This window comes from Melospiza melodia, chromosome 10, assembly GCF_035770615.1.
Source record: "Melospiza melodia melodia isolate bMelMel2 chromosome 10, bMelMel2.pri, whole genome shotgun sequence".
Lineage (NCBI taxonomy): Eukaryota > Metazoa > Chordata > Aves > Passeriformes > Passerellidae > Melospiza > Melospiza melodia.
Genome location: NC_086203.1, coordinates 31,270,708 through 31,291,294, shown reverse-complemented (window position 1 = coordinate 31,291,294; position 20,587 = coordinate 31,270,708). Strand labels below are relative to the sequence as shown.

Below are 20,587 nucleotides of genomic sequence, written 5' to 3'. Positions count from 1 at the left end.
GTAGGAGCAATGCATTCAACACCTTTGAATTTGAACTTGCTGTCAAATTATAGCATACAATCAGTGGAATGCAGAGATGTAAATAAGAAGAGTGTTTTCTATTGAGTTTGTGTTTAACAGGTAATGAGATAACAAGGTGCAAAGCGAATGAAAAGGAATGTCTTTAATGCAGTTGCATTTTGTTAGAGCTATATGAAAAAGATAAAAATCTTAGAAATAAGGTTTTCATGCCCATTTGCATCCATCATTCTCTAAAAGATTTAAGATTCGTGTTTCTTTGCAACATTTATTTTTTCTGCTCGTCTCTCTTGTTATTGTGGATAGAACAAACCGTGGGCATTTCACAAACCCCTCTCAGGGTACTTTGGATTTAGGGAGTAAAAGAACTTTTCTGTAATTCCTCTGAATGAGTCTTGCAAACCATTTCTAAGACACAAATTATGTGGGGTAGTGAGTGAGACATGGGAAAAGAGATTGCATTAAGGCCTAAGCAGTGGATCCAAATGCACCTGAAGCTGAGGGGTGTGGAACACTGGCCTGTGGTTTAGCTCTTTGGAGACAATGGCTGCCTGCAGTATTGAGAGCTCCAGTGATGCTGACACGGGGACATGGTGGAGTGCAATGCAGCTTCACAGCACACACCACCACATCCACAGAGCAGCAAAAGCTACATTACTCACTTGCTTTCAGTGGTTTGCATTTTACCTAGCACACTGACATTTGCTTTTGAAAAAGCTAGACAGATCTTTGTATCAGTGAAACACCACTCGTTGTAGGTAGTTCTTGAAGAACCAAGTTAAAAATATTAGGACTACGTCAATTGCTGTGACTTGGGCCCATTTATGAACTTCCTGTGAAAGCCTGTAATTTCAAAGGGAGAGCCAATCCAAACTGGTTCAGGAAGTCTCGAGGTCAAGGCATGAACATAATCTTCAGCCTGCTGCTTGTTGTGCATGTAGTTTTTGCCACTGGAGGTGAAATGAAGGCTAGGCTCCTGTACAGCTCCTTTATCAAGATAACCAGGGTGGAGGGGAAGAGCACCAGGCAGACATAATTACTGCTGAGATAGCTATTATTTGCTATATTTTGTCAGCATGTTTTGGACAAAGACATGCCTGAAAAGCTTTGATGAAATGTAAATACACATCCCATGTACATACACATGCAGTGGCATAACAGACTTGAAGAAACAGTGTATGGCCTAATTGAAAAGCAAAGCAAATTGTACAAGCAGGTGCGCCTATTTACACATGCATACATGATGTATGGACATGGATGTTTTATTTGCTGCTGAAGTAGTTTGGCCTAAAATGCCTTGCCATGGATTTAAGATTTCTAGTAAGAATATCAATCTAACATACCTCTACCAAAATGGCGTAAAAAATTTCTTTGAACTGCAGCTTGCTCATATCCAGAGGCTTTTTTCAACTGTTTGAGAGTACAAGTGTGTTGGATTAAACCCTTGCAATACATGGTTTTTGAGCCCATGAACTTCTTTTTTGTGCATTAACCTGTAGAGCACTTGTGCTAAACATCTGGTTTAACATCTGGTTTACCTTATGGAATTGCTACATTTTTGATGAATAACCAAGTTCAACTCTTCTATCACACTTCAGAGAACAGAACATGAGTGTTATAAAAGATTATTATAAACCAGGAACCTTCCCTACTGTGAATGACTGGGGAACAGCAGGGCAAGAGGGGACTTCGCAGAAACTCTCTGATGAGAAGATTCACTGTTTAAGTTTCTTGCTTAAAAGGACAGACATTTGAAGTGTGCTGCTATGCAGTCATCAGGAGAATCCTAACAGTAATACCAAGATTTTAATCAGCTCTGAGAAATACAGTTGTAGTATTACAGAATCACAGAATCACTGGGTTAGAAGAGACCTTCATGATCATTGAGTCCAACCCATTTCCTGACACCTCAACTAAACCATGGCACCCAGTGCCACATGCAGTCTTTTTTTAAATGCATCCAGGGATGGTGACTTCACCACCTCCCCGGGCAGACCATTCCAGTACTTTATCACCCTTTCTGTAAAAACCTTTTCCTAATATCCAGCCTAAATTTCCCTTGATGCAGCTTGAGACTGTGACCTCTCATTCTGTCAGTTGCTGCCTGGAGAAAGAGTGACCTCCACCTGACTACAACTACCCTTTAGGAAGTAGAGTGATAAGGTTGCCTCTGAGTCTCCTTTTCTCCTGGCTAAACAACCCCAGCTCCCTCAGCCATTCCTCACAGGGTTTGTGTTCCAAGCCTTTCACCAGACTTGTCGCCCTCCTCTGGAGGTGCTCAAGCGTCTCAACGTCCTTCCCAAACTGAGGGGCCAGAACTGTGCACAGCACTCAAGGTTTGGCCTCACCAGTGCTGAGTACGGGGGAAGGATGATCTCCCTGCTCCTGCTGGCCACACTATTCCTGATACAGGCCAGGAGCTATTGGTCTTCTTGGCCACCAGGGCACACTGCTGGCTTGTGTTCTGTTGGCTGTCACCAGCACCCCAGGTCCCTTTCTGCCTGGGCACTGTCCAGCCACACCGTCCCCAGCCTATAACGCTGCAGGGGGTTATTGTGGCCAAAATGCAGGACTTGGCACATGGACTTCTTAAACTTCATGTTGTTAGTCTCTGCCCATCTATCCAACCGTCCAGGTCTCTCTGCAGAAACATCCTACCTTCCAACAGATCGACACGTGCTTCCAGTTTTGTGTCATCTGCAAATTTACTAAAGAAGGACACAATCCCATCATCCATGTCATCAATAAAAATATTGAACAGAACTGGCCCCAGCACAGACCCCTGAGGGACACCACTGGTGACTGGCCATCAGCTGGATGCAGCATTGCTCACCACCACTCTCTGGGCCCAGCCATCCAGCCAGTTCTGAACCCAGCACAGAGTGCTACTGTCCTAGCCGTGGGCTGCCAGCTTGTCTAGGAGTATGCTGTGGAAGACAGTGTCAAAGGCCTTGCTGAAGTCCAAATAGACGACATCCGCAGCCTTTTCCTCATCCACCCGGGGGGCCACCTGGTCTTAAAAGGAGATGACCTACCCGTCCTAAACCCCTGCTGGCTGGGTCTGATACCCTGGCCATCCTGTAGATGCTGCATGATGACAGTCAGTATAAATTGTTCCATTATTTTGCCAGATACTGAGGTCAGGCTGACCAGTCTATAATTACTAGGATCCTCCTTCCCACCCTTGTTGTAAATGGGCATCACATTGGCCAGCTTCCAGTCATCTGGAACCTCACCAGTGAGCCAATACTGTTAGCAAATGATGGAGAGTGGCTTTGCAAGCTCCCCTGCCAGCTCTCTCATCACCCTGGGATGAATCCCATCTGGTCCCATAGATTTATGAACATCCAAGTGGCTCAGCAGTTGTCTGACTGCCTCCTCTTGGATAATGGGGGGACCGTTCTGTTCCTTGGCACCATCAACCAACCCAAGAGGACAGTTGTCCTGGGGACAAGCCATCTTCCCACTAAAGACTGAGGCAAAGAAGGTGTTAAGTACTTCTGCCTTCTCCTCATCTGCAGTTACTAAGTTCCCTCCCTCATCCAGTAAAGAACAAAGGTTGGTCTTACCCTACCTTTTACCATTAATATATTTGTAGAAACATTTTTTATTATCCTTTACAGAAGTTCTCATTTTAAGTTCAAACCAAGCTTTGGCCTCCCTCATTTTTTTCCTACATGCTCTAGCAGCCCCCTTATATACTTCCTGAGAGACCTAACCCTCCTTCCAAAGGTGATACATCCTCCTTTTATTCTTAAGTTCCTTCAAAACCTCCTTGCTCATCCAAGCTGGGCATTTAACTTGTCGAATCATCTTTCAGCACAGAGGGATAGTCTGTTCCTGTGCCCTCAAGATCTCTGTTTTCAAACTCACCCACCTTTCCTGAACTCCTATTGCATCATATGGGCATGGAGGATGGCCACTAGAAACTCCTGGAGCCTTTCACTCCTTGGATAAAAAGTGCAGCTCAAGCAATAGGTGCAGCTAAAGCACCTGATTGTTTTTTATACAGATGCAATTTGCCCCTTCCTATGACAGTTAATTCAGGTGAACTCTGGCCCAAAGTAAACCGTAAGGCTGCAGTTGTTTCTGTCCCAACAAAGAGCAAATGAGTGGGAAGCATTCTAGTTGCTTCTAGATCATTAAAATAACCTCATATACAAGAAGTAGTGGTGAAAGGAGAATCAACACCAAGTTTCCAGATGTTTCTGACATTTTATAGAAAATGTGAGCAGAAAAAAGACACACAGTTTGTTAGCTGGTTTTGACCTGTACAACACCTGCCCATATGGTGACCGTATCAAGACTTCTCATCCCAATGAGCAGTTCAGTTACCATACTTTCCTGTTTGTGGTAAAACTCGAGGAGAATTTTGTCAAGAAGATAAAATCAACTCATGCTTTGTTTTTTCTGCTTGTCCTAGCTAGAGCTGCTCAGTACAGAGGATATCCAAACAAGATAACACATGTTCCACATGTTCAACGCAGTTCAAGCTGTCTATTGGCTCACTGCTATGTATGATAATAACAGTGTTGCTGACATTACCCTGCATTTGCAATAGAAGCAAGTTATATCTATACTGGAGGCAAATCTCCACAAAGCAGGCTTTGAGCTACAGAATCAGCAACAATTTTAGATAGTTGATTTGGGAAAGATTTTCTCATCCTTTCTTTTTCTTGCTTTCACAGGAAAACAAATTCTAGCTGCTGATTCTACTCAGTTCCTAGTTCTCTACTTCTTAAACCCCCGCTCTGTGACTACACTAAGATAGCATGCATGTGTAGCATTGATGAGAAGCTTTACAAGAGACAGAATTTTGGTTTTGTAGGTCTAGCATTTCTCAGGGTTGGTGATATATTAATGTTTATTATGGAGGTAGTGGTCTACTAATGGGGCTTAGCTCCTTTAAAGACCTGTACGGGTCAATTGTAAGGAATTTTGCTGACAATAATTTAGCTGAAGAGAACCAAAGTGATCGTGAGCATTGTGAGAGGTTTTTAAAAGAAACGTAATTTTTAAAAAAATTGCTCATAAAAATCTCTACTTAGGTTTTTGGCTTGTTTTTTTTTTAATGTCAGTGTGAAACATGCTGTGCTCTAGATCTTGTAGGTGGGAGAAAGTCCCATAAAAATGCTGTCACAGAGGGAAGAAGAATCAGGGTCTAAGCCTAGAGATGAGGAAAAGAGACATTGTCACTTGACATCGGATGAATAGGATAAAAAATAAAATCTCATGAGCTTTCACCACTTCTTGAATTTTGCAGCATAAACCTGAAAGAAAGCTTTGTAAGTTCATTGCAGAATAAGGGATCCCAGTACTATACTTGACTTCAGGCCATGCACAACCTATTGAAAATCTTGACAACAGCCTCAGCCAGCTCTGACATGAGTCACGTTTTTATTTCTGTTTACTTGAGTATTGTCTGAATTGCAGCAGGGAATTTGAAGGTGACAGTGGTTAATGCAGAATTCAAGCTGCTCATAGACAGGGAACAGTCTGCTGGAGATAACCCATTGCTGCTGGGCAATGGGGCATGCTTCACCTTGCACTGTCAGGCATTAGAGACAGAAAATATTAAGTGCTCTTGGATGGCAGAGTTTTTCTAAGAAGCACCTCTGAGAAGTGTCTCTAGACAGTATCAGTAATGTCAGATTAATACCAAAGAATGAAAGATTTTAATACATTGCCTACAAGCAGGTATCAATTTTCCAGCAACTCTGTGATTGCTGTCCTGTTTCCTCATATCTGTGGAGCTGTTTTACTTGGTTCATGCTGGAGATGCAGATGTGTAGGGACAGTATAAGTCCTGATAAAGCCAGTGTGCTCCCCAGCATAGCTTTGCATTGCATATCACCATCCTGCATACATAGCACAGCCTCAGAAAACTGCCGCTACTCAGACACGACGTGCTAGATCTCACCCTGGCTTTGTTTATGAGAAATCACAGTCTCATATACCTTGCAGGAAATGGTCCAAAAACCTCAGCAGATGTTTGCTTTATTAGTAGCTGGACTCCATTGTGATGGCTATTTTAATTATCAAATTACAGTGCAGAAAAGAAGAAATGTGTTCACATTGCCCTCTTCATGTCCTGAGGGCTTTTATGCCTGGGTTGACTTCTCTGTCTTCACTGTTTCCATTAAATGAATCAGAAATACATTTCAGTGGGATTAGACAAGAGGAGAGAGTCTGCTGTGCAGAATTGTCCTGGATGATGATTATGGAGCTAGAAGTGATATTGGTGTGATTTAAGCAATGCTAAAAGCACATGCTACCCCAGCTTTATCAATATCACAGGGATACTCAAACTTCTTTTTCTCAAAAGAAATACAGCTAGGTACTGATGAACTGAGACAAGAGATAGGTTCATATGTCTGCTGCACAGTCTCCATCCAGCTATTCTCAGCTGTCCCAAATTAAGTACCTCTTAAGTCTCTTGGTAGTTTGTCCTTATGCCTTGAATATGTTCAGTAAACTTGGATATTAACCCACTGCATCCCCCTGATGGGCCCTCAGGGCAGGTGGACCTCATCAAGGATAGCTAGTTTGGTGTTTCTGATGAGTTTCTTGTCCTCTTACATTTCAGGTCTCAGTCTGCATTCTTAGTTCTGAGAGTTGGCTAGAAGAACTCAGAAAAGATTCTTCCTTAACACACATGTCTACAGAAGTAATGGACTGCATACAGTACAACACAACTTTGAAGTCAAATCTTCTGTTCCTTAAGTAGAAAAGGGCAGTATGTGAGGTAAAACTGGGCACCTCAAAATCTTTCCTTCACTCTTTCTACTTTCACATTGCTAGCCATAAAAAATCCAGACACTGGCAGTGAGATAAAACTACATCACAGTGAATACATCCAGGGCAAAGGGACTCAGTGAGAGTGACATATAGTAAGTTGTCTGGACAAGTAATTTATCTTGCCATTTGATTGCAGTTTTAAGAAAAAACATTGCTTCAGTGGCTAAAAGAGAGATAAAATATGCATGCCTAATTGAAAAGTCCGAGAAAAAAGCCCCAACAAAATAAAGGAATTCTGTAGTTCCTGACATTTTTCTGATTGTTTCATTTGCAAGTAAGAAAAAAAATAGATACTGAAGTAAATTCTGAACTAAGCCATATTTTTGAATTGCAGAATTAAGATGGTTTTGATTTTCCACAATTATTTGGGAGAGGGGCCAGAAGTATTTAATGTATTCATCCCAGCCAAATATTACAAATCTGTCATTTTTAATCATTCCAAAGCTGATTTTCCAATTTAAAAAAACCTCAGCCAAAAAGTACAGCAAACTCTAATTTTAATCTGGGAAATGAACCCAACCTCTTAGAAGACAGAGGAGAGCACTTTGCTTCAGCTCTACAGATTAGCAGTTAAGCTCTGTTTCTCTCCTTTGGAAGTACTGTTTTAACAACTGGGTAAATCTCTGAAATGCAAGAAAACTGAGTTCACTTGACCCTAGCTTCACTGCAATTTTCCCTGGTTTGTTTCCAGGCTGCATGGTGTTGGTAAAACAATTGATCCTGGTAGTACAGGGAAATAACAACTTGCCTTCCATCTTAAGAGTCCTGCAGGGCAGAATGGTGTTCATTATGTTGAACTTACTGTGAGTATTTTCCATGGAAATTATGGAATAATGAACTGGCAACAAAATGAAAAGAGAACATAGAGACTTTGGTATCAAGTTTTAGTGTCTAAATTACACTGCCAAAAAATAAACAAAGTAATAATAATCAGGAACATATCCCTAATCGCCAGTCTGTGTTATGTGCCATGTTAACAGTTTCATTTTGTGAAATGTATCATCTTTTTCTAAGAGGATCCAGGACTCATAGTCAGAAGGACATTAGTAAAATTGTCATAGTTAGAAAAGTGAAATGGAATCTGGGTGATAAATGATACTATGCCAGATACTCATGTGGGGTACATTTGTACATCTGAGGATGTGAACAGCAATTTGTGATTTGACTGCTTTGATGATTTGTGCTAGAACCTGAAATTAGAATGAGCTGAAACATTTTCCAAAAGGGAAACATTCACAAAAGAATTGTATGTGAAGCATACATCCGTTTTGACAGAATTTAAAGGAACTCTTATATGCTGTAGCCTAAGATATAGAAAACCTAGTCTCTGCTTCTCGCAGGTCTGCTTTTCCAGATCACTTTGAGTGATGACTTTGAATCAGTCAGCAGTGGTAATTAGATTATGAGTTTCTCACAACCCAATGCCTAAAACACTAGCCACAGGGAGAAGGAAATACCTACAGGTTTTGGTCGCAAGACCCAAAAATGGACACAGTCCTGTTTCATTTCTAGAATGTGTGAAATAATGTACCTTTTCAGGTACAAAAATACACCTGAGGTACCCAATGTACCTTTTCAGGTACAAAAATAAATTCCTACACCTCAGATGTTGCAACAAGGAAAGACAGTGGTCTCCTGGTCAAGTTCTGTATGAACTGAACTAACAGTCAGAGCTTTGCAGTCTACATTCTGCCCTCTTGGGCACTCTTCTACTGCTGGATCTGAGAGACAGATGTTGTTACTGCATTGAAAGGGATCTCTTAAAGCCATACATTACAAGTGTCATTTCCATTTTGGAAATGGCAATTACAAACCGAAGGTGTCCTCCCATTCCTAATACCAGTTTTGAAATTCTGTGTTCTGCCCTTATTCTGCTATTTATGTAACGAACTGTTATTGTACTTATGCATGAATGAAATTTAATTCAGTAATACTATAACAATGCTTAGAGATAATTCTTGTATTAGGACTCATTATTGTACAAGGTTTGTAACTTCACTTCTAAACAAGGTACTATTTGTAAGAAATTAGTATTTTGTCTGTCATAGCAGATTCAGACTTTGTAAAGTACTGGTGCTATGTTACTTCTACTTTTCCTAAATTTAGAAAAAATTATGCTTTTTTTGAAAAGAAAGAAAAAAACCCTGAAAACTGTCATTACCTGCGTTGGTAGTATCATTTTCTCTGTAGTCTAAATGACTCTAGGAATACTACTTTTAAGTCTTTCCCCAATACAACTCTAAAAAGGTTTTTAAAAAGGCAGTGTTCTCTACCACAAAAACCAATGCCTCTTTTGTCCACCAGTTCTTATGTCTTTTGGAATCAGATTCCAAGAATTCAAATTTCTTTCAATAAACAGGTCACTAAAAAGTCTGTCTGCAGCAAATGATGATTGATTCAAGTTGAATTTTATGTTTGTGTTTCACTGACACAATTCCCAAGCTGGCATCCTCCTTTGAGTTTTTACAGCTATTATCACTTACAATTATGTCAAACTGGATATTCTGAAAGGATTATTATGAGTTGCATCCATTTGCTGCTATGTTGATCACATTTGCCTAACTGACACCTAATCACATCTCATCCAGACTAGATTCCAGAAGCAACAATGTAGTCCTGGTTGTACTCTGAATTTCAGGACTATTTGTGCAAAAGTACAGAGCAACTGCTGTAGGGTACAGACCTAGATTCACTAAGGAAGAGGACTTGTAAAGATATTCTAGTTCTGTGTAGCTCACTATAGTAAATAAGCTCCTTGTGCAGGTATGAAAGATATCTGGATCTGATTCTTACCTATGTAAAATTTTAAACCTGTTTAATATGCTTGTTAGATAACAGAACTGTCCACCAACACAGAACGTCTCCAGGGCCAGGTTTGTGTGTGACAAATGTGCCTTGGTTCTGCTTGGCTCCATTTGCGAAACTCCCACATGATGATTGATACAGATCTTTTTCTGAATGGTCCAGCTGCAATGTTTTTATGAATTCTAATTCTTTGGGCAAGTAGTACTATTTAAATCTTTCATTATTGCTGTTCTTCTCCAGTGTGTGCCTTTGTGCAGAAATCATCAGCTTGGCTGCCTGAAAGCCACTGACAGTCCAAACTCAAGAACCCTCACCGCCAGCAGAAAGCAGCAATACTAGCAAACATGACTGTTAAATAGTTCCAGATAGATTTCTGCATCTCAGCTTGGCCATAAGAATGAAAACACTACTCTGTGCCTTAAGCATGGGCATAATCCTGGGGTACCCAGCCCTCTCTCTTAAAGACAAAGTGAAATCCCTTTTAGTTTGCAGTGAACAGAAACAGGAGAAGTAAAACTGTGCCTCAAGGGAGCTGGACAAAGTAGCTCTGGTTTAGACCCTGTCAGGGATCCACAGTGTCCAAAGCCTTAGGTCTAAACGTGACGTGCTCTAAATGTGACATTGCTTTGGGATTACCCACTTTACACAACTGACTGCCTAAACACAAAATTGAGAAACATGCCAAAGATCAAAACAAATAATTTGTAGTAAAGCAGTGGTTTCAGCTTTGCTTCTCAGACAGTGGTCTCCCCAGAGAGGTGTATGTCTCATATTCTGAGATGACTATCAGGTGACCAGCTGAAAGTCGCTTATAACTTATATTTTTTCCTTCCCTTTATTAATGAAGTTGTAGGTAGTTGGCTTATTCTGTCACTGATTTATAGAGAGGAATAAGTCTTACAGAGGGTTGTATGAAATCACAGGGTCTTATGCTGCTCAAAGATCACAAAGTGAGTCCACTGAAGTCAGGATGAACCCTCCCCATTTTTACATCATTGTATCCACAGTCAGACTGTCACTGAGATAAGTCATTTTATAGAGGAGAATACGGCAAAAGTGTTGGGTGGTTTCACAGTCAGAGGCCATTTGTACTGTGACTAGGGATTACTCAGCAAATCATTTGAAACCTATCCTGATAATTGGTGGCTGTGTTCCTTGTTAGCTTCTGTCCCTTGACAGAAATGCAGAATGGAATTTCAACATAATACAGATATATGGTGTGCATGGTCTAGGAAGGAAGAAGTTTCACAGCACAGTACTTCTGTCACCGTCAAGCACTCAGGTCTTCACTATGCCCACATCCTTTGCATTGCAAAGATCCAACATAGCAAAAGGTTACCTCAGATGGGAATGGTAGGGTGACGGAGATCAACAGGGCTATGATTTAGCAAGGGAAAGAAGGAAAAGAGAAGCATAAAAAGAATCGTAAGGGAAACCTCTGCTGGGGCTGTTGGATATAAAAGCTCTGGGGTGCCTTTGAAGCCAATGATTTATTGAAAGTAAAAGCTCTGTGATGGCTGACGTGATGTGATTAATATGTTCAAAGGAGTCCCTAAAGGGTAGAGCTGCCTTTAATAATATATTATGTATTATTGGCTGCCCACCTTCTGGCACGGTGGGACGCTGGGTGTGGTGCAGCTGAGCGTCAGCCCTTGCTAGTTCATTGCCAGGTCATCTCTGGGGAGGAACTGTTCCCTGTTTACAGGAAATGCAGGACAAGGGCCGAAGGGCTGGGCTGAGCACAAGCTGAGGCCACCACAGCTCACTGCCTCTCCCTCATGGTTGGGAGAGCAGGAAGGGGGTATGCCACTTGTCTGAGGCCCAAGGACACTGTTTTGTTTCCAGGCATGTCCAGCTTTTACTGCTTCTTTGTTTTACCTAGTGTTTTAAAACTACAGGACTGGGGAGAGTAATGGTGCTCACAGACAGCGATGCACCCCAGAGTACGTCACTGAGCCTGAAGTGTGGATTGGCTACACAGGTGCCTCAAAGCAAAAGCCTCAAAGCTATCCATCCTGGCACATCTGGGACATGGCTAGTGAAACCTCACTCTCAGGCTTTCTCTTATCCATTCTCTACTGATAGTGCCCCAGGCTGGGCCAGAGGATATTCCTTAAGATGGAGCCCGAACACCTTTGTGCTTCCTGCATTCCTTTCCAAAACTAGAGCTGTACCAGCACTGTTGTTCTGTGACCATCTCCAGGAGAAGTGGTTGAAGCCGGGAGAGTTTTGTCCCCAAAGTTGTCTCGAAAACAGCAAAAGCCTTATGCACCTGATCAAAAATCCTCTTCCCCTCGCCTGTATTCTGTAACACAATAATGTAAGAAGGAGCAATATTCAAATTGAAATGCTTGTGGAATTAGAAAGAGCACCTTTCTGGCCTTGCCAGACAAACAGCTTATGCCTCAAAGTGTGAAATGTGATTATCCCTGTGTTACCTTGCCTTTACAGGCTGTGTATGTTATTAGCAGGCATCATGTCTTTCTTGACCTTTTCAGACTTCAGGTACAATATTTGCCTTGATGATCTGCCATAGGGAACTGACTGGCTAAACATATGCTGCACTAATAGGCATTATGCTGCACTAATAGACATTTCCTTTTATTGTCTTTAAATGCATTTGGACTTTATTTTCCTTTATTAATGAGCCTTCCTTTTGCAGAATGAATTAAAACAATCATTTGCAAATTGATACAGGGAAATAAATAATCAGTTTTAATAAAACAGGGTACTTCAGCACCCCATTGCATCTCCCAAATTACTCAATCACTGCATTGAGTTCATATTATTTTAGTTTTTTGCAATAAGAACGTCACTGTCTGAGAGTTTGAACTGGTAACTACTGGGCTTGGGACTTGAGTTAGGGACAGGGATACTGCATGCAGAAAAAAGCAGCATTCAATCCTCTTGGCCAAACAATGGAGGGCTGGGGTCTTTGCAGGTGTAGATTATTTTTCCTTCCCACTGGATGGCATAAATTTTACATATGTGAGTTTTGCATAATCCAGCTGTGTCCAGGTGAGATTCTGATCTTGCATCGAATACATTATAATTAGTTATGAGCTAAGATTCCTGTGACAGAGGAGTTTAAATGGGCACAGGGTGGGGTCTGTGGATGGAAATGTTATGGCAGCAGTTTAGTAGTCATTTGTAAATTTAGCATGCGCTATCTGAATTGATATGTCAAGCTCATCACCACTCAGCTGGCTTCAGGGAAGATATACTTGTAGAGGATGTAGTCTATAGAGAAAGAATAACTGTACCTTCCAAAGTAGTTTTCATATAAGATTGCTTTGGTGACTCAGTTCAAATAATTGCCAGTGCAAACACCAATACACACAGAAAAACATTTAGGGTCATAACTTTCGTTCATTTTAGAGCTTTGGTGGATCTAGGTCTAAATGAACTCAACACTGCAGCCATTCTCTCTTAGGCAAATATTTGAGGGATTGTCTTTTAGCAGTCGAGAAACATGGTCTCACTAATGAATGGATGAAACATCCTAGACAAAAAGACATTCTGTTACCCCACAACAGGCAGAGCAGAAGTCGGTGCTTACCTCAGAAACATAGACTATGCCACTACACGTAAACATTGAATATGGTGAGCCCTGTGTTTATAATTACTGACAAAAGCACCTTTAATGTACTGGTAGGAATGGAACCAGGGATGTGATTTCTAGCCTCTTCCACCACTTTCTTCATCTTGTGGTGAAATTTTTGGCCAAATATTGTCATGATCTTTACTTTCAGACACTTTTGAAACCATAAGAAACTTTGAGAAAATATATCGGGGGCTCTTTGGCCTTCATGTATATTGCTGGTAATTAATTTGCATCATCAAATTTGCAGTTTGCAACAGATGCAAAGAAAATAACTATTCTCTCTTTCTCTGTCCTGACACTGACTGGGAAGATAGAGTGAAAGACCACAGGGAGGCAGCAAGGAGGTAATCCAGGTAGTCTGGGTGTCTGAATGCTGAACAGATACCTGTTAACCAAATGATGTCACAATGGTTGAAACACCAGCACACCCTAGACACTGTTTTTGGGACACATTGAGCAAGATATCCTTTGCTGACCTCTTGAGTTTTATTAGCTGGGATCATCCTTTAGGCAGTATGTACCTTATGGAGACAAATTATTAGTTCATTTCAAATATGAACACAGCAGAGGTTCCCTAAGTGCAGCACTTGTTCATACCCTTCTTTAGACTGAATATGAGCTCCTGGACTCTGCACATGAGGGAAAATATGGAGGCAGAACAGAAAGGCTGACAGCCACACTTGCATGGGAGACACATAGCCTTGTTTGCAGCTTAGAGGTAAATGCAGATATCTAAGGAGTTTCCTTTCTGAAAGGAAATAAGAATCTGGTCAGTGACCTTGGGAGTCTCATAATTGTCCTCTCACTTACATTAGCTCATCTTTTCCCAGCCTTCTGTTACTCTAGCATTGGCTTTGATGCTGTGGGTTTGTTCACATCTGGGATCTCCAAGCAGATTAAAGGGATGAAGCAGAGATGTGAAAGGAAGTTAGTGTTTCAGAGGAAATGGGAAGTATAGAAATAATATAAACTGAGTCATCCAGGCCCACATTACAGACTGATCTGCCTGGCCAACATGTCTACTAGAAAATATGGCAATGTCAGATTTTGATTCTCAAGACAAAAGACTCACTGTCTTGGCTGAACACAGGAACCTTGCCCTAGAAATGTAAAAAGCTTGGGGCCACTGTGGTGTATAAGCTGTATATAAAATCCTAGAATGACACTGTGGTCAAAAAACCAAATGTGATCCTTGAATGTGAAAACTCAGTAAAGTCAGGTAGGATTAGATGGGTGTTACAGCTTATATACACAGCTTGGTACTCATTTTTTGCCAGTGCCGGAATAATGAGTTACGTGTTGCAGTACCAAGAGCAGTATCAAAACTGGATGGCAGCAAAAGTTGGTGTTAAAATGATTGGTAAATTGAATAATGCTAATGCTAATAATAATTTGATGAAGTTCAGAGATTTTAGAATTATTAAATCATAAGTGGCATGACAGAATAAGACACCAAAATCTTCACCTATTTCATATAAAAGTCAAAATTAAGGGACAACTTGAATACAGCCTGTAAGTACACAGTAACAAAATCTGAAAGACTGGCCACCAGTTCAGCAAAGGTTTAACAAGATCCAGCAACTGGAATTTGGAGCTAGGCATATACAGATCGCTTTAGTCATGCTTTGTGGAGGTTTTGAGATCACTGGCCATTTTAATCGGAAAAAAAATAATTCTTTAATAAAATGCTGTGAAGCCACAGGCCTGTATTGCACTGGCCTGTGTTTCACACCAGGTACAGTACTCTTACTGCACAGCTTTCTCTGAGTTTCTGGAGCTGAATTCATGTTCCCTTGAAACAATCCAGGGATTCTGGAACCTGAGTATCTTGTAGTTTAAATGACATTGGTATTACCATTATACTTTTCTTGTCCTTTTGATGTTTTCCCAGAAAACCCATTGCCACAGCATCTAACTTCCATTTAAAAATGTTAGTGTGATTTTACTGAATCTATTTTGAGGGGTTGACTATGGAGGAACAAAGCAATTCTGCTTCCAACTAAGTATGAAGTTTTTACTCCAAACTGGGCCAGAACAATCATCTCTTGGCGAAGCTTGAACAAGTTTGTTTAAACCTCCCATTGCTCCTTTCAGAGTCTTCTGCTTGCCCAAATGGTTGCCTTTGAACATAGCAGCCAAAAAAAAAAACTGCTTTATAAATTTTGCTTTCCAAGCCCTGCAGTTCTGCAGGGATTCTATATGTCTGAGCAACAGTGAGTCTGAGAATAACACCATTGAACTAGTCTGTTCTGTTTTTCTGCAGTGCCTACACTGAGCCCTACAAGGTGTGCCCAGTCTCTGTGACACCAATGGAAGTAGTCACATCAGATGAGGAACAAAAGAGTTCAGAAGATGATGACAGCAGCCTTGGTGATCCAAGTCTCACCAACAAGGTAAAAAAAACCTCTAAAAGTGGTTAATGCATGAAACCTGGAGAGGGAAAAGCAATGTGCAGAAGATTCTGGATTCTTAGCTGTCTGTATTTTGTCTGGTGCTCATTTAGAAATGGCAGAGCCATCAGTCCTTCGCTCCCCCACTGCACTAGGAAAAATTTACCTCTACAGCACATGGCAAAGGCAAAGAATGTAGTCTGAAGATGGACAATGGAGACAACGTAAACAGCAAGAAAGGCCTGGCTTGAATGTCAGGAAAAAAAGTCTCACTCCAAAGCATTTAGTTTCCATCTTGAGAATTTAAAATTACATTGAATCAAAAAAGACATATGGAGAAGACCTGCACAGTGCACAAACAGGGACCAGTAAGCAGAGTCTCAAAGGTCTCAAAACAAGCAGGGCAGCTACTGAATCAAAAGCAGCAGTACATAAGAATGTCTTTGCTGCTCCTTACACATTTCCACTGTTTCCAGACTCCAGGAATCATTCTGTTTTGCAAACCTTTAACATATCAAAATGTGCACTCCTGTGCACATACATAAAACTGAAATGTGCTGCAGTTGGGAACTACAGACTTGTGTGCCTTGAGGAAGCACCTACTTCAGATGCCTTTCAAGGGACAGCTCTTGATTTATATAATTATGCAGATCCTCCAGGACAGCTGCAATCTAGCTCTTCAAGGATGGATCTGGAAGACAGATATGGACTACTTTTCCTTCACTCTCACTGGTTTGCAGAGCTAAACTGAAAAAGTGAATTGTTCTCATAATGCCTCAGTTTACTTACCATTAGCACTACTGTAAACTGCTACATAGTGCATAACAATTACAAATGGGGCATTATAAAGTCACCCAGATAGTGAAGCTTATAAAACTGCTATGAGCCTCTAAATGTGGCAGTAGCGCTCTTGTCTGAGTACAATCAAGCTACAATATACCAGAACACAATCAAGCTGCAATACACTCTGAAGTACAACACACACATAGTGAAATGCATGAGGAGATGAAATCTATCCATGTTAGCATGGCAAGTTAGTGGCACACACAGCGATGGATCTTCTGCTTCCATGTTTTCACGAGTTGCCCTGCTTTGAAATGCAGTACAAAAGAGTACTCCAGAGAAGTGACTTGCACAATGCTTCTGATTTAGAAAATTGTTCTATGATCTACTTGTGCAGCTCTTAGGCCAAACAACTCCATCCTAGCCCTATGGAGGCAGTTTTGCCTCCAGCCCCACCATTTTTTTAAGCTGGATCTGTTTAGTTCAGTTTTTTAAGTATACCAGTCTGGTTCTGATAAAGGTTGTACAAACAGCTGGGTCAGCATAACTGAGAACTGGCACTATGTTTAAAGGGGAATGACTGGCACTGTCACCAAAGAGCCATCAATCTTTATGATTAATATGTCACAGGCAAAATTCAGGGACTTCAGTGTCACGTGGTCTGTCCAGAACAAGTCTGAAAGTGTCTCTATGCATTGCCTGTCTTGGGTTATTTAATTGCTGTTTGTTTAACCAGGAAATTAACTCTGAGATACAAAACAGTGTTTGTAGACAGATTTCTGCAAACAGGAGATTGAGTGGGTGCAGGTCCCTCAACTATTCACTCTCTGAAACAAAGTCCAAGTGATTATTATAAGACTGCAAAGCTACCAGCATTTTAAAATCTTTACTCCCTACAGCCAGTCATGTGCGTAGTCCTGTGGTATAGCTGTCTCCCAGCTCCCTCTTCAGTAGCTGCCCTCTGGGCCTTGCTCCAAGCCTTTGCTTAGCCGATGGAGGCCATGGCAGCCATGTAGGGACCCTTGACTTTCTGCTTCGCTGAGTCTCTTACCAGCATACTTGGTCTGGCAAGCAATGTCACTGAGACTTTATACTGCACTCATTTCCTGTGAGTCCACTTTTAGTCACTGAGGGCTGCATTTCTTTGCAACTACTAGACCACTGTTTTTGCTCCTTACTTCATCACTGCTGAAAAAGTCAAACTTTTTCCAGTACATTCCTTTCAGTACATATTTCTATGCTTTAGCCATGTCTTACCATAAGGATGAATCGTGAATTAGGAGCAAAATACTATTAGCCACTTGCACCTCAGAGCCATACAGTTTGCTTCTTTCATAGTTATCTGTTTCTTCCAAGATGCCAACCAGTTAAATAGATGCCTCTGAGATTTCAAACAATGTTTTCTGGTGAAGTACTGAACTAATTCTGGAGATATTTATTGCCATTTAGTTTAGACACTTTTTTTTAGTATGCAATAAAGCCCTTTATCCTGTTTGCTTCCACAGGTCTCACTGACAGCAGTCAGAACAGTTTGGAATATGACCATTTTGATAAAGAACTCCCTTTTCCAGATGGTATATCCTCAACAGCTGTGAAGCTAGCCTGTTCAAAGTTAAGCACTTTCTGCTTCTTTGACAAATTTTGGACCTGTAAAAATCCACAGAAAATTTCACTCCTCCTTCAATAACAAGACATTTTCAAACTTGCCATCTATATTAGCAGCTATTACTTTGTACTGTATTACTAGTATTTGAATTGAGGAAAATGGCCTGTCTTCAAAAGTCCAGGATACCAGACACTGAACAACAAAGAATAAAGTCTGTTCACTATTTTTACTATAGAAATATGTCAGTTTAAAGTGCTCTCTAACACTGCTTTACTTTGTAGAATGAGAAATCTCTTAATTGCTTCTGACTTCTTCTGTTGACAGAAAGAAGGCCAGTCCAGAGCTTACCTCATTGCCCAGGAACTAATGTCTTCAGAAAAAGTGTGAGTTTGTTTTTATAATCTACCTGTTGCGCTTCTAAAATTAAAGCTATGTAGACCACCCTTCCATATTCATTTGATGGCAGTTAATAAAAGTTTGTCTCTCTCCCCAGATACGTGGAAATGCTCCAGTTGTTACGTATGGTAAGTAAATAATTTTAATCACTGAAACCTAGATACCCTTTTATTTAGCTGCAATTTAAAAGACATAAAAGCACAGAAGGGATTTAAGTGAATTTGAGGAGGAATGGCTTACTGTGAACCATTCTAATCTATTATTTGTCATCTAGAGGGAAAAGCCTTGGCCAACAATTGGGGTTTCTTGAGGCTGAGACTGGTGTAAGGTGCATAACAACCTTAGTGCAGAGAAGGAGATAGTGATAAACGGGTGGACACTCTCCCTTCACAGTGAGACAGATGGGATTAGAGCTATGAAGCATGGGGATTTGGTTTCAATGGACTCACTCTGCTTGCATTTAAGCTTCTTGTTTTCTAATAATGCAGTATTGGTAATAGCCAGTGTGCTCTGGGTATCCACACTGTGTCACAGTGTTTTGGTTTAAGACAATTTAAGAGGCAGATACTCTAAAATTAGTTACCTCTCCATTGATTTAACAAATTCCTTTCCACCAATAAGGAGAAAGGAACAGGAATAGATATAAGTGAAAAAATAGCATTCTATAAAAAAGAAACAGCAATAGGCAAAAAATAACAGTAATCCTCACTAGTTACGAAGTTGTTGAGCTCTCACGGACTACCGGAAACAAACATTAACTCCAAAGGGCAGAGTAACCCCTCTCCCAAGACGACGCCCCCTGCAGCCCAGAGCGTGTCGGAGACAAAAGGAAAATGCCAGACAAACCCCTAAGACGGCGCCTTCCGCAACTGCATGTGGGGAGACAAAGGTGCCAGCAGCCCTCCCCGCCTCATCTCTCCAGCAGCAACAGCTCCATTGACAAAGGTGGCCGGCACCCTCGGGCATCTGGAGTTTGGGAACTGAAGAATTCGGTGAATCTGCAGTGCCAGCCTCTCTGCATGTCCCTAGGCTGGCGGCAGCCAACCAGCATCAGCACTGCGTCCTCCAAGCCACTGGTGCTGATGCTGTGCTCCTCTCTCGGGTCCCTGTTCTGATGAGGGCTAGGGAGAAAACGGACTCTCAAGCACAGAAAGAGCAGTGGCTCAACCCCAACCAGTGCCGGCCTTGCGCTGCGGGCAGATGTTGCAAAATTCACTCGGAAAGCTTTTCATTTTGAAATGCAGCCTCTCAGGTTGCTACCCTGAAGCAACTCTCTTCTAAGGCCAGAGGGAAACAAAAACAAGCCAAAGCCTCTACCTGCACTGCCTCAGCTATCTTGCCCTGCAAGAACAAAAGGGAAAAGAGCAGAGCCAAGAGGCAAAAGAGCTCTGCTTGGGCAATGTGAACATGAAAAAGACAGGCACCTTCTGGTTCTGCTTCTGGTTGGCCATGGAGTCTTAATAAGACAGTAACAACTTTGGTCTCAGGTACAGAATACCAAAACATTTTGGGTTAGCCAAGACACACAGCTAATCACCATGGTGAAAATACAGATTCTGGTGTCAGAAACATGTGAGAGAACACCCAGAAATAATCAATTTTAGTCCCTGATAGAGAATTCTTGCATGGCATAAACTGACTGGTAACTTTGTCCTGGAATACTCTGTGTCCCTTTAACAGATCTTCCTCTGCTTCCCTAAAGACTGGTACAGAGCTTAGATGGCCTTGCTGTCAGTATCTTTCTTGGCTGTTAGTTGAAAGGTAGTAAGGAATAATAGCTGCTACACAAAGCATGCTGCTGCTATTTCCTCTGCTGCTTGGAAAGAAATTTCCTGAGAAGGGAAAAAGTAACCCCACGTTGTCCTTGGAGGACGTCTCAAGCACTAGCAGTGGAACAGAAACTCTGATGGGGACAAAAGTAATGAGGTTGGAACTCAAAGGATACTAAATGTGACAATGTCACTGAATTGGGAGGAGCTGTCAATTCCCTCAAGGGCAGAAAGGCCTTGTAGACAGGCCTTGACAAGTTAGATAGGTGGGTCATCATCAACCACATGAAGTTTGACAAGGACAAGTGCCAGATTTTGTGCCTGGGACAGGGCAACCCTGGCTGTATATATAGACTAGGGAACAAGAGGCTGGAGAGCAGCACTGTGGAAAGCACATAGACAGTGGAGTAAGAGTATT

General features: G+C 41.4%; 1 protein-coding gene across 2 annotated transcripts in view; it reads left to right on the top strand.

Annotated features, from left to right (window-relative positions):
• Positions 1 to 20,587, top strand: part of FGD5 (FYVE, RhoGEF and PH domain containing 5) — a 76,640-nt gene that overhangs the window by 11,135 nt on the left and 44,918 nt on the right. The window contains exons 3-6 of one of the 2 annotated variants that reach the window (XM_063165116.1): positions 15,489 to 15,618; positions 17,904 to 17,972; positions 18,329 to 18,387; positions 18,498 to 18,528. In XM_063165116.1, the coding sequence (XP_063021186.1) occupies positions 15,489 to 15,618; positions 17,904 to 17,972; positions 18,329 to 18,387; positions 18,498 to 18,528 (289 nt within the window). The remainder of the gene's footprint in view (positions 1 to 15,488; positions 15,619 to 17,903; positions 17,973 to 18,328; positions 18,388 to 18,497; positions 18,529 to 20,587) is intronic. The other variant, XM_063165117.1, reaches the window with a different exon arrangement.